Source organism: Anolis carolinensis, chromosome 2, assembly GCF_035594765.1.
Source record: "Anolis carolinensis isolate JA03-04 chromosome 2, rAnoCar3.1.pri, whole genome shotgun sequence".
NCBI lineage: Eukaryota > Metazoa > Chordata > Lepidosauria > Squamata > Dactyloidae > Anolis > Anolis carolinensis.
In genome coordinates, this window is record NC_085842.1 from 27,549,955 (window position 1) to 27,577,845 (window position 27,891).

The 27,891-nt window shown below is 43.4% G+C and overlaps 1 protein-coding gene and 1 long non-coding RNA gene across 2 annotated transcripts in view; one reads left to right on the forward strand and one right to left on the reverse strand.

Moving 5' to 3' along the window:
* Positions 1-2,008: 2,008 nt before the first annotated feature.
* Positions 2,009-4,264, forward strand: LOC134295947 (uncharacterized). Its single transcript, XR_010002470.1, has 2 exons — positions 2,009-2,203; positions 3,857-4,264. It is a non-coding gene; the product is annotated as an uncharacterized LOC134295947 (long non-coding RNA).
* A 680-nt stretch (positions 4,265-4,944) lies between these two features.
* The window catches only part of clic1 (chloride intracellular channel 1), a 57,070-nt gene continuing 34,123 nt past the window's right edge, over positions 4,945-27,891 (reverse strand). Inside the window, exons 2-6 of the mRNA XM_003228055.4 lie at positions 11,214-11,323; positions 10,940-11,065; positions 10,716-10,822; positions 6,899-7,080; positions 4,945-5,299 (exon numbers count right to left, since the gene is read on the reverse strand). Coding sequence (XP_003228103.1) covers positions 5,138-5,299; positions 6,899-7,080; positions 10,716-10,822; positions 10,940-11,065; positions 11,214-11,323 — 687 coding nt within the window. The 3' untranslated portion in view covers positions 4,945-5,137. The remainder of the gene's footprint in view (positions 5,300-6,898; positions 7,081-10,715; positions 10,823-10,939; positions 11,066-11,213; positions 11,324-27,891) is intronic.

Below are 27,891 nucleotides of genomic sequence, written 5' to 3' on the forward strand. Positions count from 1 at the left end.
AAACACAGTTTACATCAAATTAAAAGGCATCCAAGATTAAAAATTACAATAAAAATTAAAATATAAATTAAAAACAGCATAATTATACATCTAAATATACATTTCAGGCGCATTTTTCATGTCCAGCTGGGGGTCTGTCAATGAGTCATATATTCATATTGCAATTCTGCTGTTACTCATGCTCAAATGCCTGCTCCCATAACCACGTTTTTGTTCTTTTTCGGAAGGACAGGAGGGAGGGAGCTTCCATAATTTCCTTTGGGAGGGTGTTCCATAGGCGGGGGGGCCACCACTGAAAAGGCCCTGTCCCTCGTCCCTGCCAGCCGCACCTGTGAGGCTGGCGGGACCGAGAGCAGGGCCTCCCCGGAGGATCTCAAATTCCGTGATGGGACATAGCGGGAGACACGTTCGGACAGGTAAGCTGGGCCGGAACCGTTTAGCGCTTTATAGGCTAAAGCCAGCACTTTGAATTGTGCTCGGTAGCAGATCGGCAGCCAGTGGAGCTGACGTAACAGAGGAGTGGTACTCTCCCTATACGTTGCTCCAGTTAACAGCCTGGCAGCCTCCCGTTGGACTAGTTGAAGCTTCCGAACAGTCTTCAAAGGCAGCCCCACGTAGAGTGCATTGCAGTAATCTAGTCGGGATGTAACAAGAGCGTGGACCACCGTGGCCAAGTCTGGCTTCCCAAGGTACGGTCGCAGCTGGCGCACAAGTTTTAATTGTGCAAAGGCTCCCCTAGCCACCGCCGAAACCTGGGGCTTCAGGCTCAACGATGAGTCTAGGATCACCCCCAGACTGCGCACCTGCGCCTTCAGGGGGAGTGTGACTCCATCCAGCACAGGCTGTAACACTATACCCTGTTCGGCCTTCCGACTGACCAGGAGGACCTCTGTCTTGTCGGGATTCAATTTCAATTTGTTGGCCCTCATCCAGTCCGACACAGCGGCTAGACACCGGTTCAGGACCTGAACAGCCTCCTTAGTGACAGGTGGGAAAGAGTGACAGAGCTGGACATCATCTGCATAGAGATGACACCGCACCCCGAAACTCCTGATGATCTCTCCCAGCGGCTTCATGTATATGTTGAACAACATGGGGGACAATATAGACCCCTGCGGGACCCCACAAAACAAAGGTTGTGGGGCCGAGCAGGTGTCCCCCAGTGACACCATCTGGGACCGACCCTCCAGGAATGAGTGGAGCCACTGCAGAACAGTACCTCCAAGTCCCATTCCCGCGAGGCGTCCCAGAAGGATACCGTGATCGACGGTATCGAAGGCCGCTGTGAGGTCCAGCAGAACCAGCAGGGACACACTCCCCCTGTCCAGCTCCCGGCGTATATCATCCACTAAGGCGACCAAGGCTGTCTCGGTACCATGCCCCAGCCTAAAACCAGACTGTGCCGGATCTAGAAAATCAGTGTCAACCAAGAATCCCCGGAGTTGCGAGGCAACCACACGTTCCATAACTTTGCCCAAGTAGGGGAGATTGGAGATAGGCCGAAAGTTTCCGAATTGAGTGGGGTCCAGTGATGGCTTTTTCAACAACAGGTTCAACAACAACCTTTGATCTTCCCTGAATGGCCATCTGTCGGGGGTGCTTTGAATGCAATTTTCCTGATTCTTGGCAGAGAGTTAGACTGGATGGCCCACAAGGTCTCTTCCAACTCTATGATTCTGATTCCCAAGCATTATTGTCTTTTCTAATGAGTCATGTCTTCTCACGATATGTCCAAAATATGACAATCTTACTTCAGTTACCTTGGCCTGTTATACTTGGCTCCAACACCACATCCCACAAGTTTTTTTGCATCCTATTAGCTTTCTTAACTGTCCAACTTTCACAACAATAGAAATGGGAGATAGAATGGTATGGAGCTTCCTAACTTTAGTATTCAATAGTTATTATTGCTCCAAATCCAAATGACAAATCCCATAGATGTCCAGCCAGCAGCACGTCCTTGGAGCGAACCTCAGTTTATCAAAGTCTTATAATGCTTCAACGTGAATGAACTCGAGGTCTTGGCTGTGTTTTTGATACTTATATATTTAGGTTGTCTTGTGTACTTCTTTTCTTCCAGGTTCTCCCTTGAAATGTTACACCTGCCTGTTCCCCACCATCTCCCCATTGGACTGTTTTAAGTTCATCACACCATGCGGACCATCCCAGAGGTGCCTCCAGTCTGTGACAACAGGGCATAGAGGTTCGTTTGCAAGATTTCTGACCATCTTCCCAAAATGGTTTACAGCTGGCCATTCGTATTTGTGGGCTTCATTTCTGCAGGTTTTATTAATATGTGCTCTTGGAATCTTTTGATTCTCCAGCCTGATTCTATGGTGAACTTCCACCACAGAGTCACACTTGAGAGCACAGAAGTTCCTAGAAAGATGTTCTGGGAAGTTAGAAAAAGTAGTAGGTTTTAAAAATTGGTATCATTTCCACTTCTGTGGGGGTCCCGAGTCCCAAATCCCAACAAATGGACAGTGCTGACTGTACTGTATATTGTAGAGGGTTTTTTTCCCCAAGTCCTAGGAAAGCAAATGGAGAGGAGAAGGAGGAATATTTTGAAGGTGGGCTGGGGACATTTCTCTGATACCAGAATCTAGGAACACCGCTGGAAAGAGCTGTTGTTGCTTTCCTGCCCTGGATTCCTGAAGGAATCTGACCATAGTCAGAACCAGGATGTTGGTTGAAACATACAGCAAAATGAAAGATTTTGGCTTTCATCTCCTCAAATCCTTCCCCCTTGGCCATGTCATCTAAAGGAAGCTGGAAAGAAGAAATACACACATACATATTCATACATCTGGAAAGAGACAATTGACCCACTATAGCAGAGCTGTGTTTATGCTTAGGTTGAAAATAGGAAATTCTACAATTTGAGCAACATATGGAAGCCAAGCATATTATTATTATTATTATTATTATTATTATTATTATTATTATTATTATTATTATTTACAGTATTTATATTCCGCCCTTCTCACCCCAAAGGGGACTCAGGGCAGATCACATTGTGCACATATAAGGCAAACATTGAATGCCATATAACATAGAACAGAGACAGAGACAGACGCAGAGGCAATTTAAAACTTCCCCAGCTTCCAGCTTCCTGAGGGTATGCTCGATTCCAGCCACAGGGGGAGCAGCTGCTTCATCATCCACTGCGACGGCAACTTCCTCATTCCAACAGCGGCTGGATGATTTTTATGGTGTCGTAAATTAGCCTCCCCGCATATAAGTGGTACCTAAATTTCCTACTTCATAGATGCAACTATCTTTCGGGTTGCTTAGGTCAGCAACGGGCAGGGGCTATATTCTATTTTTTTAATTGTCAGGTGCTCACCCCGACTCGGGCTGGCCTCGAACTCATGACCTCTTGGTCAGAGTGATTTATTGCAGCTGGCTGCTAACCAGACTGCACCACAGCCCGGCCCCGTATTCCTATGTGTTTCTTACTCTTAGGAATTTAAAACTACAAGCAGTAAGCATATTTGCTAGGAAGCCCCTCCCACTGGAGTCAGTGGGCTTGACTTTATAAGTATATGTGAAGTTATGCCATTATGATACAGGGGGAAAGTGGCTAAGAAATAATAATAATCATCATCATCTTCTTCTTCTTCTTCTTCTTGCTTTAGTTAGCCATAAAGTAGGTCTTCCAGAATGACCACAGAGTCAAAAGTAAATTGCAGATTTGTGCAACAGGACTCAGTAATCCCTAGAGGAAGTACCATTCGCAAGGATTCCACACAAATCAGACAGTGGGTTTATTTCTTGACTCCAGGGAAAATGGACACATCAAGGGAGTAAATTGATCTTTGGTCTGTCTCTTCTCTCATTGCTCTTCTTGGATCAGGTGCTCTCGAGTTGGTGATCCATGAGATGAGCTGTGGGAATCCTTCCATGTGCGGCCTCCGTGGCACCCGCTCCATGTTGGGAACCAATTTCACCTACTACACTACCTGCTGCTCCACCGATCTGTGCAACAAGGCTGTTCGGCAAGATCTCCACATTTTCTGGGGGCTACTGCTTGCTTCTTTGTCGTTCTTCCTGGTAAACATCTCCTGAGATGATTATCTCAAAACTCACTGGCAACATTTTGCTACTTTTTGTCAGCTCTGTAAGAGATCCTTCTACCCCCATTACTATAGGGGAAAGTTGCATTGATAACTCTTGTTTTCCTATCTCCTTTTATTCTACTTTCTTACTTTCCCAGCTGGATTTTATGGTTGTTACAAACAGTAATAAAACATATTGTAAGCTTCATGCCTCTGTTGACTTTATCTGAGAAATGGAAAGTGGGATATTTGCCACAATGGAAGGAGGTGAGTGGAACAAAGTCCTTCCTACATCGTACTTCACAGACTTTATTTCCCTGATCCATCAACATGTTGACTATAAACTACTCCCAGATGGGATCTCATAACTATGTGAGACCACTGTCATGTTTCTATCCCAGCAGGATCCTGCAATCTGTACTTTGGTCAGGTATTAAGACTTCTTTCCTAAAATCTGCTCCCTTTTGTGTCACAGCTCTCCATTACAGAATTCGAAGCACCTCACTAAACTACAGATCCCAAGAGTCCACCAATGTGGAGGGTGACTTCAACATCTACAAGTGAAGATAAACTTAGACTATGAGATGGCCTTGAAATCCCTCCCTAAGTGTGTGCTAATACACATTTTGGGGTTATTGCTACAAGCCCTCTTAAAGCTGTATCTTAGGATCTCAGCATATTTAATATGATTCCGAAAGCAACCCAACAATCTTGGGTTGACCTAAATATTCCTGTCCATGTGATATTATCTTAATACTGTATTTTCATACTTACCAATTTGATTTTACTATAACTGACACTGCAGATTTCAATGCCCATGGGTGCTGTTTAGAATGTATCTAGTATCTTATTCCAATGGAACTGAAGAATGAGATTAGACAGTCCATTTGGTATTTTTAAAAACAAGTTATTTCAATTTTTATTTATACTTAAATTCAAATCATTTTGTCCCACCCAGAAAATAATTCCCCCCTCCCACTGCTGTGAAATACATGTACATACATAAAAAATATCCCTTGATGCCCCCAACAATCCCTGCCACGGAAGCGCCACGTCCCTTTTCCATGCCCAGAAGTTTATTATTTCAAGGCTTTGGCAACCAGCTCGTAAGCTAATTCAATTTCTTCATCATCTGGACAGGTGCTGGCAAATTCCTCACGGGCGTAAGCATTTTTGAGATAGCGGTGGATGCCGCAGAACTCCTCAGGGATGGTAAAGTTACGGTATTTCTTGCAAACCACCTGTTGGGATTGTTCCAAAACAGAAGATAACAGATTATGCAAAAATAGTATTAAGTATGCCAACTGGCATGATTAGTTACAGAATGGAATCCTGTTAGATGCTGGGTTATTTCACTTTGTTACTTCTATGGCAGTGTTTCTCAACCTGTGGGTTTCCAGATGTTTTGGTCTTCAACTCCCAAAAAATCCTAACAGCTGGCAAACTGGCTGGGATTTCTAGGAGTTGTAGGCCAAAACATCTGGGGACCCGAAGGCTGAGAACCACTTTTCTATGGGATAGTGAACAGCATCTTACCTATGGCTACATTTCATGGACTTATTGTTTTTGTTGTGTGGGTTGTTTCTGACCTATGGTGACCCTAAGTTGAATCTTGCCAAGGTTTTTTTTTTGTCATTGCCCTCCTCTAAGGATAGAAGAATTTGCCTTCCCAAGGTCACCCAATGGGTTTCATGGCTGAGTGGGGATTTGAGCACTTGTTTTGAGTCACTGTCCAATATTTGAAACATTACACCAGGAAAAAAAATCTATAGGGCACTCTAACTGAGAGGGCAAACTCATCCCTTACGCTTCTCTGACCGAGTTGAGATTGGTTGTTTCTCTATTGCTTGGATCCCTTCCTTCCACTTAGCCCTACCAGTAAGTAATGCAGAAGGAGCCCCTCTTGGGACTTTATAGCTGCTATATGGTTGGAATATGCAGAATTGTACATGTGGCAATTGGGGAGGGTTTGTAAGCCACATAGCAATTTTAAAGAAATGTATTTAATATTTAACAACAGGTTGAGCTTTCCTTATCCAGAATGCGTTTTTCAGATTTTGGAATACCCATATTTACATATATGTAGTGAATGAGAAGGAGTCTAGTTACACATCCTGCGCTCACTGTGTTGTTCATTAATGAGACCAGACGGTGGAAAGGTAGACATCCCAGATGCTTTCCCAGCTTTCAGCACATTTTCCTTCCTTTTAGTTAAACAGCCAGGACTGGTAAGGAAAATGCTCCCCCCTGTTCACTCCCAAGTTAAGTCTTTTTCATTCTTTCTGGGATGGTTATAGGTGGAAGCCAATGGGGTCACTCTACATTTGCCCACACAGCCCATTTCCCGGGTGCCTAAACCACTATTGGCCAGGAAGAAGGTAAGTGTGGAGGCATCTGGGATGTCTGTTTTTTTACAGGGGGATTGTGTAAGCAGAGTCATCTGCACTTCAATCTTTTTTCTCTGAGGAAAAACGCAGCAAGGGCTGGATGTGTAACTAGCCCCCTTTATCCAAAGCCAAAAATGTGTATCTACTTTGGCAAAAAAGTTTCAGATTTTGGAGCATTTCAGATTACCAAAAAATGGAGACTCAGCTTATACTCTTCGGCCATTAGTTTTCTAGTTTCCTTAATATTCCAATTTTATCATTTTATCATACGTGTATGTGTGATTTGATATGAACGCATCAGCCAGTATGCCAGTGTCCCAAAGCTCTGGTTTCCTGTCCCACAGAAGCTGAACAAATGCCCATAAGGCACCCACAATAGCCCTCTGTTGTTGTAGTGCCCAGAAAATGCTAAGCCAAGAGGCACAAATCCTCTAAAGAAGGAAAGGAGTTCACCTTGACAATGTGCAGCTTTGGCAGCAGATTGCAGTCGGCCAAAGTGAGTTCGTCCCCATCAAGGAATTTGCGGCTGGACTGGCCCTCATCCTCAGCACTGTTCTCATCCACCTCTTCTGGGAGTGGTGCCATCAAATACATATCCAAAACCTTCAATGCTTTCAGCAAACCTTTCTCGAGGTCTACATAATGAGGATAGGTTGCAGGGGAGGGAAGGAGGAGGAATACGTGGAATGAATGAAAATTTAAGGGACAATGCGTAACATCTGAAAGTAGTAGTAACTATGCTGGAAAAGGAGCCAATGGGATTTGAGGTGAGAGGGCAATGGAATTGAAGAAATAATTGGAAAAGAAGGAAGAATAAATGAGAACACAAGAGACAGAACAACCTCAATGGTCAAGAATTTTAGGGACATATTTATTACTTTTGGGAAGACAATATATGTGTATATTACAATTTTGGCTTTTCATAGATAGATAGATCACAGATCAACACACATTTTGGTGCCTCAAATGTTAGTCCTGTTTCTGTATATATTTCACCTGCCGGTTCCAAAAATGGCACCAGTTTTCCCCTATCAGTTCTAGTTTTTGAGATACAGAACACATGGCACCTACAAGTGGCCATCTGCTCACCCATAGAAAACCATGATAACCATGTCTATGAAACGAGAACGGGTGCAGTCATTTCAATGAAATTTTCTGAATCAGCACCCCAAATAATCCCAGGAACAGGCCTAAAACACCAAGAAATTTAGTTGGGCTTTGCTATAATAGAAATATGTAGTAAATTAGAAATGTAACAAAGGTAACATATAATTTAGTTGTTTATTTATTTACTGCATGTATATTCCATCCTTCTTACACTGAAGGAGACTCAGGGAAGCTCACAAAAAGGGCACAATTTGATGTAACAAACATATAACAGAAGCTTTGATATATATCTCATCTCATCCCTCCCAATAGTGTTTATAGTGTTGTGTTTAGGGTGCAGTATCATTTGTACTACATAATTTGTAGAATTTACACATGTAAGTTTCCCTTATTGGTTTGTTGTTGTTTTTTTGCACATGAAACTTTTTGAAACTATTTTTAAAGGGAAAGGAGCTAATGGGGTTTGAAGGGAGAAGGTAATGAAAATCACAAGGTATCATATATACTCAAGTATAAGCCGAGTTTTTCAACTCTTTTTAGGGCTGAAAAAGCTCCCCTTGGCTTATACTCAAGTGGGGGTCCTGGTCGGCTTATATTCAAGAATGTAGGTAATCAGAGTTGGACAGTTTTATCTTAAGTTACAGTTTTAATATTCAAAATGTTAAATATTCAAAAATATTTAACCTACAGATGCCTCAATTAATACAATTTTATTGTTATCTATTTTTATTTTTGAAATTTACCAGTAGCTGCTGCATTTCCCACCCTGGGCTTATACTCAAGTCAATAAGTTTTCCCAGTTTTTTGTGGTAAAAAATAGATGCCTTGGTGTATATTCGGCTCAGCTTATATGTGAGTGTGTATCGTAAGTCAAAAAAGAACAGAGAGAAATAGAAGAGTCCTAGTTGACAAGAATTTTAGGGATGGTGAGAAATGGAGGGTCACAAAAATCGATGTTAGGTAGAAGGAAGAGCTCCACTGAGAATTTAGAAAAAGAGGCGGGCCGCCAATAAAAACAAAATTATTGGGACAATAATTCTTGAATAAGCATTGAAATGATGGGAGGGAACCTGAAAGAGGAAAAGTATCAAGCTTGAGAGAAAGGGATAAGAACCAATAGCTGATAAGAAACCACCAGTGAGAAAGAAATGGCCATGAAAACAAACCCAAAAAGTACAACCTGCAATAAAATATTGCACGGCAAAGTGTGGATGTTTAAAGTTACAGATAGCCAGCCACCAAGCTATGTTCTTGCCCATTCCAGTAATTCCCAAACTTTATTTCTCCAGGTTTTGGATTTCTGCTTCTAACAGCCCTAGCTAACTTGGCCAATTGTCGAGAATTCTGGGGACTAGTCTAAAATACTTGACAGACCAAAGTTTAGGAACCACTGCCATATCCCATCCTCTCCACCTTTTTCTTCCCAACAGAACCCCCATCTTCTATGTTCAATAAGCATGGTCAGTCCTTACTATTGTGGAATTCTTGTGGAGGTGGTCACCTTCCTTTCTGTTTTTTTCTGATTTATTTTCATAATTTTGCAAAATCTGGGGTTTGCAGACTGCTTACAGGGGCAGGTTGTAGGAAACATACGACCCCCCTCTTAAAGCAGCTCCACTGGCTGCTGATTTGCTTCTGGACCAAATTCAAAGTGCAGGCTATTACCTACAAAGCTCTATATGGCTCGGGTCCTGCCTATTTACATGAACATATCTCTCCCTTTAAATCTGTTTGGACCTTAAGATCAGCTGGGGAGGATCAGCAAGGTTGGTGGAGACGAGGGAGAGGGCCTTCTCAATAGTGCCTCCACTGTCTCTGGAATGCTCTCCCCAAGGAAATAAGACAAGCACCCATGCTTTTAACCTTTAGGAAGGAGCTAAAAACCTGGCTATTTAAGCAAGCATTTGATAATGGTTAGAGTATTAACTAACTATCCAACAGGACTTGAATGACCATTACTTATTATTTATTTTATTTTATTTACAGTAGTTATATTTCACCCTTCTCACCCCAATGGGACTCAGGGCAGATCACAGAACACACAATATGTATGGCAAACTTTCAATGCCGTTAATACACTGAGAGACAGACAATTATACATAGATAGAGGTGTGTGTGTGTGTGTGTGTGTGTGTGTATAACAGTTTAAAAGCTGTTTGCCCTCTAAAAACAATATAAATATAAACCAGTCCAGCTGCAATAAATCTTGCCAGTCGAAATGGTGACAGTTCGAACCGGGTCAGGGTGAGCTCTTGGCCTTTAGCCCAGCTTCTGCCTACCTAGCAGTTCAAAAGCAAAATGTGAGTAGATAAATAGGTAGCGTATTTAAAGGCACCCATAAGGAAATGCCAAAAAAAGTGCTGGCAATCCAATCAAGGAGGAAGTTTATGAACAAAAAAGCTCTTCGGCAGGGATATTAAGCAACACAATCCTCCAAGATGCCAAAGATGGGGAAAAGCCCCCTCTCTCTCTCTCTCTCTCTCTCTCTCTCTCTCTCTCTCTCTCTCTCTCTCTCTCTCTCTCTCTCTCTATATATATATATATATATATATATATATATATATATATATATATAATGTGTGTGTGTGTGTGTGTGTGTGTGTGTGTGTATATATATATAATATTTTTATTATGAAGTCATTTTAATTGTATTATGTGACAATTGTTTACTGTTGTCTACTGTCTATTGCTTATATTATTTTTTGTATCTGTTAATTGTTGGAAGCCGCCCCAAGTCCCTCCAGGGGAGAACAGGGTATAAGTAAATAAATAAATAAATATTATTATTATCATCATCATCATCATCATCATCATCGGCATGTTGATGCCTCTCCTTTGTTCATGGATCACCTCTCAGAAAAAAACAGTTAATATCAGCACTGAATGGGGATCCAAAATGAAAACTGAACAGGAAGGTATAAGGTGAAAAAGGAGCAGAAGGGGAGGTGGAAAGAAGAGGAGAGACTGACCAATGAATAGCAAGCATGCACTACGTGAAGCAGATACTGGGTTAGAGCCAATAACTAAACAAGACTGAAGAAGTCCAACCATAGGAAGCAGGGAAATGAAAGAGCCAATATAAGGAGAAAGATAGCATGAATAACTTGGGAAGTCAGTATTTGCAAGAGGCAATCAATCAAGATTTGGGGGCAAAGATACTTACTGGCATTGAGTGCTGGGTTTGAGTTCTTGATGTAAGCAGAGTATTTGGCAAAGACATCAAGTCCAGCTGTGTTGGACTCGGGATTACGGGCAGCCAACTTGGGGTACCTATGAAGAAAGAAGCAGAAGTCAGCCATAAAGCAGCCTCATTTGGTGGTGGCACTTCCTAAAACTCCTTCTAGAGGGAATAATAGCCCCTTTCCTAAAACTTCATTTAGATCTTACTTGGGAGGGCACAGAACTTCTTCCAGAAATTCTTCAATCTTGTTAGTGTCCGTATGGACCTCTGTCCCATACATCAGGAACGGTAGCTGACCTCCAGGGCAGAGCTTTTGTACTGTCTCTGTCCTCCTACAAAGAAAGAGAAGGAAACAACAGTACTGTTTATAATTGGGCTGTTGGTATTAAATGGAAAGATATTAACAAAACTAAAATTACAACAATGACCACGTAGTGAATGAGAAGACATCCCATGAGGCATTAGGTATATTTCACTCACCTTTTGGTGTCCACTGTGGTTACATTGAAGGTCACTCCCTTGAGCCAAAGGACCATGAAGAGTCTCTGGGAAAAGGGACAGTTCCCAATTTTGGCTCCATCACTGCCAGCCTGAGGGAAAAAAAACACAACACTGAGGTTCATATATTCCATAATTCAGGAAACACTACTCTCTTATTTTGCAATAAGGATCCAGTTCTTCAAGTAACACAGTAGCTATACACATCGCCTCCTACAGGATGGTTAAATGGTAGTAACAGTGAAACACTGGAAGTATGCCTTTAACTACAATGCATTCCAGAGGAAGGAATAGCAAAACCATATCTTGATTTGTTGTCAAAGGCTTTCATGACCGGAATCACAGGGTTGTTGTGCATTTTCTGGGCTGTATGGCCATGTCCAGAAGTATTTTCTCCTGACGTTTCACCCACATCTATGGCAGGTATCCTCAGAGGTTGTGAGGTATATGAGGTATATATACCTCACAGCCTCTGAGGATGCCTACCATAGATGTGGGTGAAACATCAGGAGAGAATACTTCTGGAACATGGCCATACAGCCCAGAAAACACACAACAACCCATATCTTGATTATTCTTTGCCTAAGAAACTTGAAGGTATATTTCCATGTCTTTCACAATCAGCTGCAATAGCAACCCCTACCTCCTAGCTGTAGGTGTCAACCTTTCTCTGACCTGGAAAAATGTCACAGATAATAGTACTGACAGTCTCTAGAATTTATTGTATGGGGAAGTGACAAAAGCTAGACTTCCCATGATGTTTATGGTTCAGCTCACTAAAGTCCCTGCTTTCATGTATCCAGCCAAATTCTTCACAAAACACCACAGGAGGACTTCTTGATAATCGTAGGTGACTAGAATTCAAAAACAGGAAACTCAAAAACTAGAATTCAAAAACAGAAGAATTTTAAAAAATGCTATAAAAAAGGGAAAGGCCCTGCAGGCCATCAGCTAGAGCCTAATTATCGATGTGGGGCTGCCAACTAGATGAAGCAGTGGCAATGAAAGTGATATCACCGCACTATATTTATTATTTATTTATTTACAGCATTTATATTCTGCCCTTCTCACCCCGAAGGGGACTCAGGGCGGATCACATTACACATATAGGCAAACATTCAATGCCTTTTAACATAGAACAAAGACAAGACAAACATAGGCTCTGAGCGTGGCTCGGACTCATGACCTCCTGGTCAGAGTGATTCATTGCAGTTAATTGCACTGGCTTGCTCTCATGCCTGCGCCACAGCCCGGGCTGTAGTGCCTACCCAAAATTGCAAATCTTAGGATTTACTCTCTCATTCTTCATTCCATATTCCCTGCAAAAGCAAGACCATGAGCAGATTGTAGCACAGACCATGAACAATTAATATTAAAACTATTGTGCCAAAATACAACTAAAGAACGTCCCTATACAATTTAAAGATATAATAAAAATAGAGTTGCACTATTAAGCCTACTCGGCCAGCAGCTAGAAGGACTCTGGTCTGAAGTCACTGTAAGAGAGGAATGCAAAATGATGCAAAGTTTTTGATGCCCCCACCCACTTCTGCATTTGAGGAAAGAGGGATAGTTACACATCCAATCCCCAATTAGTTTTTCTCAAAGAGCTGTTGCCCCACTAGCCTGAATTTTTTCAAGGGAAAGGGAAATGGGGAGGATTCGGGAATCTGCTGCAGTACTTGTTTAAGTTCCCTGTAAAAATGTAGGCATTAGGGGAGGGAAAAAGACAAAATCAGCTGCTGTGGATTCACGGAATGCTATAAAAGTTTAACTGTGCTTTCCTTCTGCATGAAAAATGGATTCAACAGAAACAATGATTTCCTGGCACACTTTGCATATTGTAACAGCAGTTAACACCCAATTCTCATGAGAGCATTCTTGGCTGATTTATCACATCTCCTTTCTGATTTCCTGCTAGCATCAAGCTACATTCGAGTAACCCCATCATTCATATGGTTTTTACTTATCTTGCCCTTTGGCAGCATCTTCCCTTCTATCTCCACCCCTCAGCGACCATCCGTAAAACCTAACCTCCTAGCTGTAGGTGTCATCCTTTCACTGTCCTGGAAAAATGTCACAGGTGATAATACTGACAGTCTCTAGAATTTACTGTATTGGGAAGTAAAAAAAGCTACACTTCCCATGACTCAGCTACCTTTTATCCCTGTTTGTCATCACCATACCAACAAGTTTTGCATTTCTATGACACCATAGAAAATCTGAAAAGCTAGAGAAGGTTGCACTGGAGAACAGGAGGCATACAGGGAATTTCTACAAAGCTGGTTGCCACCATGAGATATTACCTGATTGTATTATTTTTTTTAAAAAAGTCAAGCCATCCCACTCCATGAAATCATATTGTTCTACTATGGAAGTAATTCTATCATTGGGCATTAGGTGGCAAACTTTCCTTGGTTTTAAATATATTTAAAAGTCTAGGAAGGAAGGCATTGTTTACTACATCTGTGGAAACCTGATCCTTGCATTGCCCTCTGTGTAGATGTTAGTAAAAACACAAGTTGTTTATTAATAGGAGAGTTTCCTTGGCAAGCCTTTAAGCAGCTATATCTTGGACTTCAGCTCTCAGAGACCTTGACTATTTCCCAAGCTAACTAGAAGTTGGGGTCCAATGGCTTAGAAAGGCCAAAGGTTGAAAAGGAATGAAGTGTAAAAGAAAGGAGAAATTTGCAAGCAGGGCTGTACTTAATACAAGAAGACATAAGGGAACTACTTTAAATGGTATTTCTTTGGTTTAACTGTTATTTTTATGGGGCTTTTGGTATTTTTTGATATAATGTGTTCTTGCAGTTATTAAAAAAGTGAAATGTAATAGAATGTGTTCTAAATTATGAATTCCTCCTAGCATGTTAAACATGCACAGCAAAATGGAAATCAGAAGGAATGTGGCGAAAGGAAAGAAATACCCCTTGATATACGACTTCTGTATCCATAGGGGATATCCTTCTGAACTCACGGTGGAAACTGGAAACCTCATATTAGAAAACCCATTGAAATCAATTATTTCTACCGTAAGTCACCAAATATTCACATCGGAGGGCCTCAAAATTGCCAACATGGAAGGCATGGCAAACTTCTGAACAAATCTTGGCAAGAAAACCATGATAGGTTTGCCTGAGGGTTGACACTGGTCAGAAAGGACTTGAAGGCACATAAGAACCCTTACTTTTCTATTTTAGGGTAGTCAGAGAAGCAAAGACTCATATACCTTTAAAAGTTGTAAAAAAGAAATTTCAGAAGGTGTTGCTTGTTTGCTGGTTGACATGACAAACACCTGTTGAAATTCCTTTATTTCCACAACGGTTAAAGGTTCACAAGCCCTTTCCAGTTTTCATTCTGGCAGCTCCAATCTCTGCAACATTCCACAAGATGTTATCTTTTTGAGCAAGCCATTTCTCTCACCATTATCTGAGTGTGGATTCAGATAACCCAGTTCGAAGCAGATATTGTGGGATTTTCTGCCTTGATATCCTGGGATATAGGGCTGTGTGGAAGGGCCCATGGATAATAATAGCAAACCCTACCAAAAGGAACAATTTGTCAGAGTCATGCTGGACAACCTAGAGAAGTATCTGGAATAAGAATTCCATAAAATCACTTCCATAAGAATTGTCTAGTCCAGTGCTTCTCAACCTGTGGGTCCCTAGGTGTTTTGGCCTTTAACACCCAGAAATCCCAGCCAGTTTACCAGCTGTTAGAATGTCTTGGAGTTGAAGGTCAAAACACCTGGGGACCCACAGGTTGAGAAACACTAGTTTAGGTCTTCCACCATGAATCTATGGCAACTTTCAAAAGAAGTCATTCATTTCAATTAGGTTTGAATTCATGGAAACTGGAAGATCTAAAAATTCTGAGTTATTTTGTTGGATTTGCATAGGTGAAACCATGAGTGGTGGCACTGAAATTTGAGATAAGCCTTCAAATTACTCTAGAAGGTTCAAACTGTTCTTGTTTGCTCATCCAAGAGCTCTGATCTGGTAGTTTCATTTCAAATGTATTATTACCGACTAAAACGTTTCCCAAAACACATCAAACTGCTCTTCTTGAGTTGAGCAGAAACCCATCCCTATTGTTTCCATGTTATTTATGCCTCTGGTACCAAATGTTCTGTTATAGATGAAATGCCCATGAATGCATCTACAGTACTTCCTTAACAGAGGCACACCTTATCTTGAATTGTGTCTGTCACTTGCCATAGGATAATTTGGGAGCCCTCGTTTTGGGGTGTGGGTGCATCATTTCAAAATTCTTGAGCTCTTGAAAGAGCAGTTCTACCTGCCTGTCACATAGCTGTTAAGGATTAGGACTCTCCTTGGGTAAAAAACAAAACAAATAGAAACCCTAATTCAGCACAGATATTGTTGAATGCACAAAGATTAAACCCAGACATGGAGATTAAACCCAGACATGAAGATTAAATCCAGAATTTTAGGAGATAATTGTTCACCGCCCTCTGTCTTAACAGGCAAATCTGCCGGCTTTGTTTTCTTGCCAATTCAGTTTCCCCCCCAAGATCATGCCCTCCTACATATGATGGTATTGGAAAATGTCAGCAAATCTTTATCCAAAACCAACTGAAATTAAATTCTGGCCCGTTCCTAGTCCCAGTAACTTTGGCAGGGAAATCTTTGAACCAAACCAAATCTGAGTTCTCCAACAATTTCTGCAGCAAGTCATCACTCCTAAGAACATTTATAGCTGTGGAGACAACTCCTCTTAGCAACAGCCACCACTGAAAGGGGGGTCCATGCACCAGCAATTGTACAATTACTGTGCAGACAGACAAACCCTACAGCCATCAACCTGTCACTATGGAAACAGGCTGATTTTCCTCCCGTCTGTTGCCACAGACCCATTTTCAGACCGCCCAGATCCGTTTCTACAATTGAGCAACCATTGCATCAGCCTGGGCACTTACATGTAGATAGAAAAGCATTGCTATGGAGATGCCCAAACAAAATGTTTCATAGAGTCAGTAGTAAAGCAAGATTCCCGCCTGGGTTCAGATTGCCACCTCCGTAATTTGGACAGATTGTACCTCTTCTCACCAGCACTCCACAAATAAATGTCAACTGAATGCCCCTGCAGGCAGAGAAATATTTGTCCATGTTTTTGTTTTGTTTTTTGAGAGGGCAGAAAAAATGTGTGATGTACTAGGTTCTCCGAGAGACAAGAGCCATACCTATTACAGTCAACTCTCCACATTTGCTAGAGATAAAGGCACAGGAACTTAGTGAAAGTGAGAAATTGCAAATAAAGAATTATTTGTATTACTCAGTAGAACACCTTTCTAGGACTCTCTTAGTCTAGCTCAATTTTACCATCAACTTCCACTAGAAAGCAATGACAGAATGGCACTAATGAACCCAACAATTTATTGAGAGCATAGACACAGGCACAGAATCACATTGGGCAACCTAGAGATTCTTAGAGAAGTGTCCTCTCTAGAAAAGTCCTTCAACATGACTGAAGACAATTGACAATGGAATCACACTAGAGGACCCAGAAATTCCTAGAGACAACATTTTACATCAAACTTGCAAAAGTTAAAACCACAAATGAACGACTGTACATTTAAAGTGTTAAGAAAAGCTGATTGATAAGAAATAAATGCTATTTGAGCATTTCCATAAAAAAACTATGTAAGAGATTACTAAAATGGTGGTGTTTTCACCTTCATAAGGTTCAAACAGCATTGAACCAGAATGCATTGTTTTTACATAGGGAGGAACAACTCTAGCATCGCAATACATAATTTTCCCCAGCTCTACTGTTCATCTATATTAGGGCGGCCAGAGTAACAACGAGCAAGGGCTCTTTTAAAAGCATTAACTGCTGAAAGTCTTACTTCTTGTGTTGTTGAGCACCTTTCAAGTTGTTTTTGTCTATTACACAGTTTTCTGAATATAAGGGTATGTCTTGTCCAAAGTCACCCAGTGACTTTCCATAGCTGAGCAAGAATTCGAACTCTGTTTCCAACCAAAGTCATAGCTGATTGCTTAAACTACTACACCACACAGTGTCCATCTTAAAAATTTATCAAACCTACTGATACAATCTCCCTAATAAGTGAAAGAAAATAACAGAATAATAATAATAATAATAAAACTTTATTTATACCCCGCCACCATCTCCCCAATGGGGACTCGGGGCGGCTAACATGGGGCCATGCCCAGAGCAATACAACATAATAAAATATAAGAACAACATATCATAACACCATTTAAAATACAATAAATAATAATAAACAGAACATCAAGAAATCAAGAAAAAAACAAAAACAAAAAAACTATAAATCAAGGGCAGGCCACTTGAACACAAAGATAAAACCCGGAGTGAGAGGGACAGAGAAGTACTCCACTATGGGCAGGGACATTTGGAAGGGGTAATCTGGAGGATAGAAGTTCGGAGGGGAGTAATACGGAGATATATGACAGACATTACTCACCGAAAGCACAATGGAAGAGCCATGTTTTTAATTCTCTCCTAAAAGCTAACAGAGTGGGAGCTTGCCTTATTTCAGTGGGAAGTGAGTTCCACAATCGGGGGGCCACAGCAGAGAAGGCCCTCTCCCTTGTACTTACAAGGCGAGCCTGGGATATAGGCAATGGTGATAACAGGGCCTCTCCGGATGATCGCAAGGAACGGGCAGGTTTATGGAAGGAGATACGATCACGGAGGTAGGTGGGTCCCAAACCGTTCAGGGCTTTATAGATGATGGTCTGCACCTTGAATTGGGACCGGAAGATGAACGGCAGCCAGTGGAGCTCCTTAAACAAGGGAGTGGATCTCTCCCTGTAATTTGCCCCCGTTATTAATCTGGCTGCCGAGCGTTGGACCAGTTGTAATTTCCGGGCCGTCTTCAAGGGAAGCCCCACGTAGAGTGCATTACAGTAGTCCAGTCTGGAGGTAACTAGGGCATGGACCACCGTGGTCAAATCAGACTTCACGAGGTATGGTCGCAGTTGGCGCACAAGTTTGAGTTGTGCGAAGGCCCTCCCGGCCACCGCCGACACCTGAGCCTCAAGCGTCAACGCTGAATCCAGGAGGACCCCCAAACTGCGGACCTGTGATTTCAGGGGGAGTGCAACCCCGTCCAGCACAGGTTGCCACCCAATACCCCGATCCGACGCACGATTGACCAGGAGGGCCTCTGTCTTGTCAGGATTGATCCTCAGCTTGTTCCTCCTCATCCAGTCCGCCACAGCGGCCAGGCACTGGTTCAGCATCCGAGGGGCTTCCTTGGAGTCAGGTGGAAAGGAATAGTGGATTTGCGTGTCATCTGCGTAGAGATGGCAACGCCCTCCAAAACTCCGGATGACCTCTCCCAGCGGTTTCATGTAGATGTTAAATAGCATGGGGGATAAAATAGACCCCTGCGGAACCCCACAGGTCAATGGCCAGGGGTCTGAGCAGGTGTCCCCCAGCTTCACCATCTGGGAACGACCCTCCAGGAAGGACTGGAGCCACAGCAGAACCGTGCCCCCGAGCCCCATCCCGGAGAGCCTCCCCAGAAGGATACCATGGTCGATGGTATCGAAAGCCGCTGAGATATCCAGGAGAACCAGCAGGGTCACACTCCCCCTGTCCAGCTCCCTGCGGAGGTCATCCACCAAGGCGACCAAAGCCGTCTCGGTACTGTGCCCAGGCCTGAAGCCCGACTGCGAGCGGTCCAGAAAATCAGTGTCATCGAGGAACTCCTGGAGCTGCGTGGCAACCACCCGCTCCAGAACCTTGCCCAAAAATGGAAGGTTGGAGATTGGTCTGTAATTGTCACAAACCAATGGGTCTAGCGAGGTCTTTTTTAGCAACGGTTTTACCACCGCTTGCTTAAAACAGGATGGAAATGACCCCTGACCCAAGGAGGCATTTATTATGGCCACAAACCACTCCAACAGCCCATCTTTGGCCAGTTTAACCAACCAAGAGGGACAAGGATCCAGAGCACAAGTGGTCGCCCTCACAGACCCAAGAATCCCCTCCACGTCATCAGGAAGAACAAGCCGGAAAGAATCCCATAAGATGGAACCGACAGGTGCCTCGGTTACCTCCGCTGAAACCACAGTCAAGCTGGAGTCCAACTCATGACGTATCTGAGCAACTTTGCCTGCGAAATGGTGTGCGAAATCGCTACACCGAGTTGCCAAGTCATCGGGAAGCTCCTGGGCCTCAGGAGGCCGCAGGAGCTCTCCAACAACTCGGAACAACTCCGATGGCCTATTGGCTGCAGACGCTATGCGGGCAGTCGTGAAAGCTTTCCTGGCTGCTCGCAGAGCCACGGAGTAAGCCTTAATAGCGGCTTTAGCCCGTGCTTGGTCGGACACATCCTGAGATTTTCTCCAGATGCACTCTAGTCCCCTCCTCGTACGCTTCATCACGGCCAGCTCCTCAGTGAACCAAGGAGTCGACGTGACTCTACGCAGCGAAAGGGGACGTTCGGGAGCGATCGTGTCAAGTGCCCTTGCCAACTCGCTGTTATAACGATCAGCCAGGACATCAACAGGATCGCCAGTCTCCAGAACAGGAAGATCCCCAAGAGACCTCAGAAGTCCATCCGGATCCATCAGCCTCCTGGGGCGGACCATCTTAATGGGTCCACCACCCCTGCGGAGGTTAGAAGCACGGCGAAACTTAAACAGATCAGATGATGGTCAGACCATGACAATGGAAGAATATTTTGCTCTTCCACTCTGACTGTCCCACTGTCCACAATAAAAACCAGGTCCAACGTGTGTCCCGCCTGATGTGTGGGCCCAGATATAACTTGAGTCAGCCCCATGGTCGTCATGGCAACCATGAAATCCTGAGCTGCACCTGTTAATGTGGTCTCGGCATGGATGTTAAAGTCTCCCAAAACTATGAGTTGTTGGGAGACCAAGGCCGCATTAGAGACCACTTCTGCTAGCTCACGCAGGGAGACTGCTGGGTCGCGGGGTGGACGGTACACCAACAGAATCCCCAAGCTGTCTCGGGCTCCCACCTTCAGCAGGACACATTCAAACCCCATAGATTGTGGAACGGTGCATCTGATCAGGGCGATAGACTGCCGAAAGATCACCGCAACTCCACCTCCCCGCCCCTCCACCCTGGCCTGCTGATGGACCCCGAAACCCGGTGGACACAGCTGGGTGAGATTCACCCCACCCGGTTCATCCAACCAAGTCTCGGTAATACATGCCAGATCCGCCCCCTCATCCAGGATCAAATCCTGGATGATAGCTGTCTTACCATTGACGGATCTGGCATTCAGGAGCAGGACCTTAAGGTTGAGGGGTCTGTCCTGGAGACTACCACACCTATTCCTCTCCAGGGTCGCAATAACTCTGTTGCGCTTCTCCCTGGGTTGTTGGTGACCGTTCTTCCTTCTCCCCCACACCACCTCAATGGGCCCCCCCACGTGAGAACCCTCCTCCTCCTGAGAGATTGGCTTGTTGAGATTGCCAATTGAAGGGGATAGTCAGCTATCCTGGGATGAAAGGCCTCCAAGTGTATTTGATTGTTTAAAAGAGAGGCTTATCTCCGCTGGTATGAGAGAGGAGGAGTCATCTAATATGATAACATCATCTAATGAGGGAGGGGGACTAGGCACAGCTAATGACTGATGACAGGGCTGGGGGGTAGAACAGACATGGCTTGAAATTAGAGACTCTTGTATTTCACGAGTCAGTCCAATGTCTAGGGGGCGGATCACTGGGTCTACTAATACCCTCTTAAGAATAATACCCCATTGTTGGAGTTTAGGCCCGTACAAAAACAGTTCTTCCAGTAACATTCTATCCTCCAGTCCAATGAGAAGACATAAGGAGCGGTTCCAAGATTGATAGTCTCTGCGAAGAAGGAGCCCACCAAAGGCTTACCTAGTCTACTAATGTCCAAAGGGGTTGTCCAACCAAAAGCTGGAGGCAATTATTCTCCCTTTTAACAGTTGTGGAGAAAAGATAATTTAAGCAGGGATAGCTTATTACCCACTTGCATGACAGACAATACCTGCTGAAACTGTGTTGTCGAAGGCTTTCATGGCCAGAATCACAGGATTGTTGTGTGTTTTCCGGGCTGTATGGCCATGTTCCAGAAGCATTCTCTCCTGATATTTCACCCACATCTATGGCAAGCATCCTCAAAGGTTGTGAGGCATATACCCCACAAACTCTGAGGATGCCGGCCGTAGATGTGGGCAAAACGTTAGGAGAGAATGCCTCCGGAACATGGCCATACAGCCCGGAAAACACGCAACAACCCTGCTGAAATTCCTTTTTCAACACAACCAAGAAACATTCTCTAGTTTTCATTCCGGCATCTCTAATGTTCAGTCAGATGTGTATATTAAGTCTACAAGAAGAATATAAGCACTCTTGGCTCCCAATATCTTACATAAATCTAGCAACTGAGGTATTCTACTCTACTACTACCGGTATGGTGGAAACAGGAAACCGTGGATAATAGTAAGCCCAACTGAAATGAACAATGTCTTCCAAATGTTTCAATAAAATCCCCATCAAGAACCAAGACAGAGGTGTTGTTCATCACACAGTCTTTGTGGTGGTTAATGTCTCCTTCCTGCACATCTGTATTTTCATTCAAGCACGGGAATTTCTGGATGGAAAAGGTATCTGGCATCCTAACAATATCACTTACTTTATATTTATAAATCATAGCACATTTCTAGCTTTTATAGGCATAAATGAAACAGAGGAAAAGTTTGGGCAATGCTTGTCAAAGGCAGAAAAACCTGTTTTCAGAATGTTCTTTATTTACTATCCTGATTTTATAATTTTTTAATATTGGTAGCCAGATTTTGTTCATTTTCATGATTTCCTCCTTTCTGTTGAAATTGTCCACATGCTTGTGGATTTCAATGGCTTCTCTGTATAATCTGAAAGGCACTGCAGACTAATTTAACCAGAGAAGTCAAGCTTATCAGAGCACTTGATGAACCAACCTGGACACAGCATATTATTTGAGAACACAGAAATGTTGGACCACAATAACAACCACCATGTCAGACTACACAGAGAAGGGGCCAGCTAATACCTTCCAACAAAGGATTCCCCCAGGAAGGAATCAGCTAAGCCTTTAAGCTTCAAGGCTTTCCAATGCTAATCAAGATGTTTAATTGCAACATTCACACTTGCCTCCAACAGACAAGAGTTCTTTTTCCCACCCTGGACCTTCCACAGATATATAAAACCTCCCTTGCCTAGTTTCCAACAGGCCTCACAATCTCTGAGGTTGCCTGCCACAGATGTGGGTGAAATGTCAAGAGAGAATGCTTCTGAAACATGGCCATACAGCCCAGAAAACTCACAGCAACCTATTTTAGCAACAGATTCTGAGTTCTCGCAGTGCATAATATAGACTGACATTCCTAGGATTTGATTTCCCAATCCATCCATATTCTGCAATATTTGTATCTTTATTTTTACTTCACTTTCTCTTCTTAAGTTGAGGTTTCCCACCCCTTTGCAATGTCTGCCAGTATTTCCCACCCTAAATAACTATCGGTTCCTTTAAGTGACCAAACTTTCCTGCCATGGCTAATTATTCTTATTATAGCCATGACCTTTACTTTTCAGTGGTTTCCTATTTTCAGGGTTTTAAAAAAAATAAATCTTAAAAAAAAAAAAACCCTCATCTCTCTGGTTGCTCAGAAACAAAATCACAGACCCATACATGGAAAAACTATGCCCTTCCTGGGAACAAGATCAAGCAAGAATGAGCCATAAAAAGTGATAAAACACAACCGGCATCCAGGGAAAGGAGACATGGGCGTGAACAGCAGCAGCAAGGAGGGGAGTTCCCAAGTTGACGTAATTCCAAATCTTAAAACTTTGCAAGTGAGACAGCTTTCAGTTCAGCCTTCAGATGACTAGCAGGAAATTCCACTGGAGGCAGTGAGAAATCACACATGCACTCTGCCCTTCTCCTTATCTTTACATTCCGCTCTTGGAAAAGCAAGATGTCTTTTGATTCATGCCAGAGCCACTCCTAAAGAACCCAGAAGATCTGGTGAGACACACACCCACAGTGGTGGCTTCCATGCCAGTGAGGCAAAGAAATCTGCTCTGGGCTTTTGTCTGAACTGTAAAAGCTTATTTAAGGCAGTGGTTCCCAACCTTTGAGCCTCCAGGTGTTTTGGACTTCAGCTCCCACAGTTCCTAACAGCTAGTAAGCTGGCTGGGATTTCTGGGAGTTGAAGTCCTAAACACCTGGAGGCCCAAAGGTTGGGAATCACTTATCTAAGGTGTTAAACCCTTCCCACAATATATTCTTCTATCCCAGTGGTTCTCAACCTGTGGGTTCCCAGGTGTTTTGACCTACAACTCCCTAACCAGTTTACTGGCAGTTGAAGGCCAAAACATCTGGGGACCCACAGGTTGAGAACCACTGCTCCAGCCAAGGTGATGAACCCTATGGAGAAGGTATTGAAACCACTTAGTGAGCTTAGTTCAGCACTGTGAATTATCCCTTTAAAGTTCAGACTAAAACTCAAGAGTCAATTCACCATTATGCACCTGCTGCATACACATACACACTCCTGCATACAGATACACACTCCTAGTATTGAGATATTTCTACCACCCAGAACTCAAGAATCCTGCCCTTCATTTTGACTAATCAAACCCTCACCCCTGAACGATTTTAAGTTCTGAAAAGTGCAACTGTGGGTCAAATACATGCTTCTGCTAAAGCAGTCATTCTCAACCTGGGGTCCCCATGTGTTTTTGGTCTTCAACTCCAAGAAATCCAAACAGCTGGTGAACTGGCTGGGATTTCTGGGAGTTGTAGGCCAAAAACATCTGGGGACCCCAGGTTGAGAACCACTATCCTAAAGCAATGTCTTGGAATAACATCACCGAGTTGGAAGGGACCTCATGGGCCACCAATTCCCTTGCTCAAAGCAGTATTTCCAACTAAACATCCTCAGCAGATGACTCTAGAGCTGTGGTTCTCAACCTGTAGGTCCACAGATGTTTTGGCCTTCAACTCTCAGAAATCCTAACAGCTGGTAAACTGGCTGGGATTTCTGGGAGTTGTAGGCCAAAACACCTGGGGACCCAGAAAATGATAACTACTGAGACTCGTTGTGAAGATGTCCAGAGAAGGAGACCCCACAATTGCTCCAAGCAGTTGGTTCCACTGCTGAATCATTGGTACTTTAAGAAGTTTCTTCCAATGTTCAATTCAAATCTATCTACCTGTAACTTAATATGAGATCTGGTCCTACCCTCCATGTCAGCAGAGAATAGGCCTGTCCCCTCCACTATGTAACAGTCTTTATTCCTGCCACTGTATTTATTACTTCTCTAATATTCAGCAGGAAATCTGTCTAGATCCCCTGGAAGTAGACCACTTCACTTGTCTCAGCTGCAAGGTCACAATGACCTTCTCCTCTTGGATGTTCTTGATCCCTACTATTTGAAATAAATAGGCAGAAGCAAAATAGATGGGCAAAAGCAAAACTAACTGGCAGTTCAGAAGAGAGAAATCCACCTTACACTGAGTCAGAACCAGTATTGTTAATTTAGCAGCCATGGCTCACTGGGGTTTCAAGAAGGACTATTTCCAGCCCTGACCTGGAGACGTCAGTGATAGAGCATACAAAAAAAATGCACAACAGCTCTGTCCCATAAAAGTGGGAGAATGCCGGCACCCCAGGATAAATATCCATGGGGCTTCTACATTCAGCATCTGCATCCTGAGTCATCTTGTTCTTATTGTTATGTGCCTTCCAGTTGCTTCCGACTTATGGTGACTCTCAGACCAATCTATTACAAGGCCTTCCTGGCAAGGTTTGCTCAGAGAGGTGTTTTGTCCTTACCTTCCTCTGAGGCTGAAGGAATGTGACTTGACCAAGATCCTCCATGGCATTGTAGAGACTTAAACTGTGATCCCCTGAGTTGTAGTTGAAACATTGCAAACTACTGCACTATTATATCTGCCTAAATGGTTGGGTCATCTTTGAAAGCAGCTCTGCTAAACCACCCACCAAGCCAGCAGCTGGATTTAGATTCTGAAAGGGTACCCTTTAAACAAGGCAGGATGAAGGCAGGATGGGTCAAAACTAACAAAATGAAGTTCAACAGGGACAAATGCAAGATACTTCACTTCGGCAGAAAAAATGGAAATCAAAGATATAGAATGGGGGACGCCTGGCTTGACAACAGTGTGTGCGAAAAAGACCTTGGAGTCCTCGTGGACAACAAGTTAAACATGAGCCAACAATGTGATGTGGCAGCTAAAAAAGCCAACAGGATTCTGGCCTGCATAAATAGGGGTATAGCGTCTAGATCCAGGGAAGTCATGCTCCCCCTCTATTCTGCCTTGGTCAGACCACACCTGGAATACTGTGTCCAATTTTGGGCACCGCAGTTGAAGGGAGATGTTGACAAGCTGGAAAGCGTCCAGAGGAGGGCAACTAAAATGATTAAGGGTCTGGAGAACAAGCCCTATGAGGAGCGGCTTAAAGAGTTGGGCATGTTTAGCCTGCAGAAGAGAAGGCTGAGAGGAGACATGATAGCCATGTACAAATACGTGAAGGGAAGTCATAGGAAGGAGGGAGCAAGCTTATTTTCTGCTGCCCTGCAGACTAGGACACGGAACAATGACTTCAAACTACAGGAAAGGAGATTCCACCTGAACATCAGGAAGAACTTCCTCACTGTGAGGGCTGTTCGACAGTGGAACTCTCTCCCAGGGGCCGTGGTGGAGGCTCCTTCTTTGGAGGCTTTTAAGCAGAGGCTGGATGGCCATCTGTCGGGGGTGCTTTGAACGCGATTTCCTGCTTCTTAGCGGGGGGTTGTACTAGATGGCCCATGAGGTCTCTTCCAACTCTACTATTCTATGATTCTATGATTCTATAAACAGAATACACACACACACACACACACACACACACACACACTTATAAAAGGTGAGGAGATAGGATTACACTTCCCATGCTACTGGCCCAGACTACACAGACTGTTTAATGCAGTTTGAAGTCAGTTCCCATAAAAGCATGTGAAAGAAAGCCCTTAACATGCATCAGTACTCTGTAGTTTGTTTAAGTCTCACCCAGGCTTCAAACGGGTTCCAGGATTTCCTATGTAACCATCTGCCCAGCAAAACCACTTTCTTCAATACCAGTTTGAAACTGCATTAAATGTTCAGTATAGATGAGGGCACTGTGATGGATTTTTTTTTTCTGTTTTGAAGCACCTCTTCCAGATTCAAGGCTCGGGACGTGGCAGCCTGGCAAGAGAGAGGCTACTTGCAGAGCTAACTTCTCTGCTTGGCAGCTCAGGGAGCTCCACCCTGGTGTGATCTGAAGTGTACACAAAGACTTGGACCTAATGCCCTGCTGGGTCTTAATATCTGCAACCAGGGAGGAGCCTGTCCAAGTGCTGGGAGAGGAGGGGGAATCTCGATCATAGGAGTTTTTCTCAACCAGAAATCTACATTGCTAAATATAGGCACAGCTAACAAAAACTAGAATTGCCAATATCTGTCTCCCTTCGTGTATTGCATGCACATGTGGAGAGAAGCAAAGAAAAGACAGTCTTTACCTTTTGCTTCAATCGTCTTCTTAAAGGCTAGAATTCTGGCGCCCTTCCTGACTCTAACTCAATATTTATGTATTTACATTTCTAACCAGGCTGAAAGTTCAGAGCAAGGAGCAGTAGAGCTTTAAGTACACATAAAACAACCTCTTGTTAAAAAGAGAAGCAAACTGAAACAGAAGAATGCAGACACTGTTGATGTTGTTATGAACTGCCATGAAGTCAACTTTGACTTACGACAATCCTATGAATGAGAGAGACCTCCAAATCAACCTGTTATTGTCAGATCTGGTCAGGCCTTGCAAGTCTGGGGCCACGGCTTCCTCAATTGAGTATTATCAGCAGTAATACAATCTTCCTCTTTTCCAACTGCCTTCCATCTTTGCAAGGAATTAATGAGTTACATCTTTTAATGATACGTCCAAAGTATGACAGACTCACTTCAGTCCATCGTGGTTTCTGGAAGAATTTAGATCAGATTTGCTCTAATACCAATTTATTTGTCCATAGTATCCACCAGCACATTTCAAATGAGTTCTCTTCCTATTAGTCTTCTACATTCTCCAGATTTCACAACCAGGCAGAGAAACTGGAATCAGAAATTCAACAGCAAGGACATAGGCTTCAATCTTCAAAATGTCATGGCACAATACACATGTGTCAAATGTAAGGCCAGTGGTCCAAATCCAGCCCACTACCTCATTTCATGTGGCCCTCCAGATGCTGGACTACAACTCATTAGACATCATGACTAGAGCTGATGGGAGCTGTGATACAATAGCATCTGGAAGACTGTACTTTGTTCTGTTTAGTCAGGATAGTACAGTTTGGATTTAAATACAAAGCTTGTTCATATGATATCTGGCTTTAAAATGTCCTTTAACCTTTCCTCAATCTCAGATCCAAAAGTACTGTTTGGTTGCAATCCCCATTATCCCCAATTGGCATGGGAGTTGTCATTCAATAACATCTGGATACCAAAACTAGGTAAAAACTAAAGAGCACCAACCACTAATGTAAAAAAACGTAGTTGTCCCTCTGTGTCCGTGGATTCTCCATCCATGGATCCAATGGCCACCATGAAGCTGATGTGGCCCTCA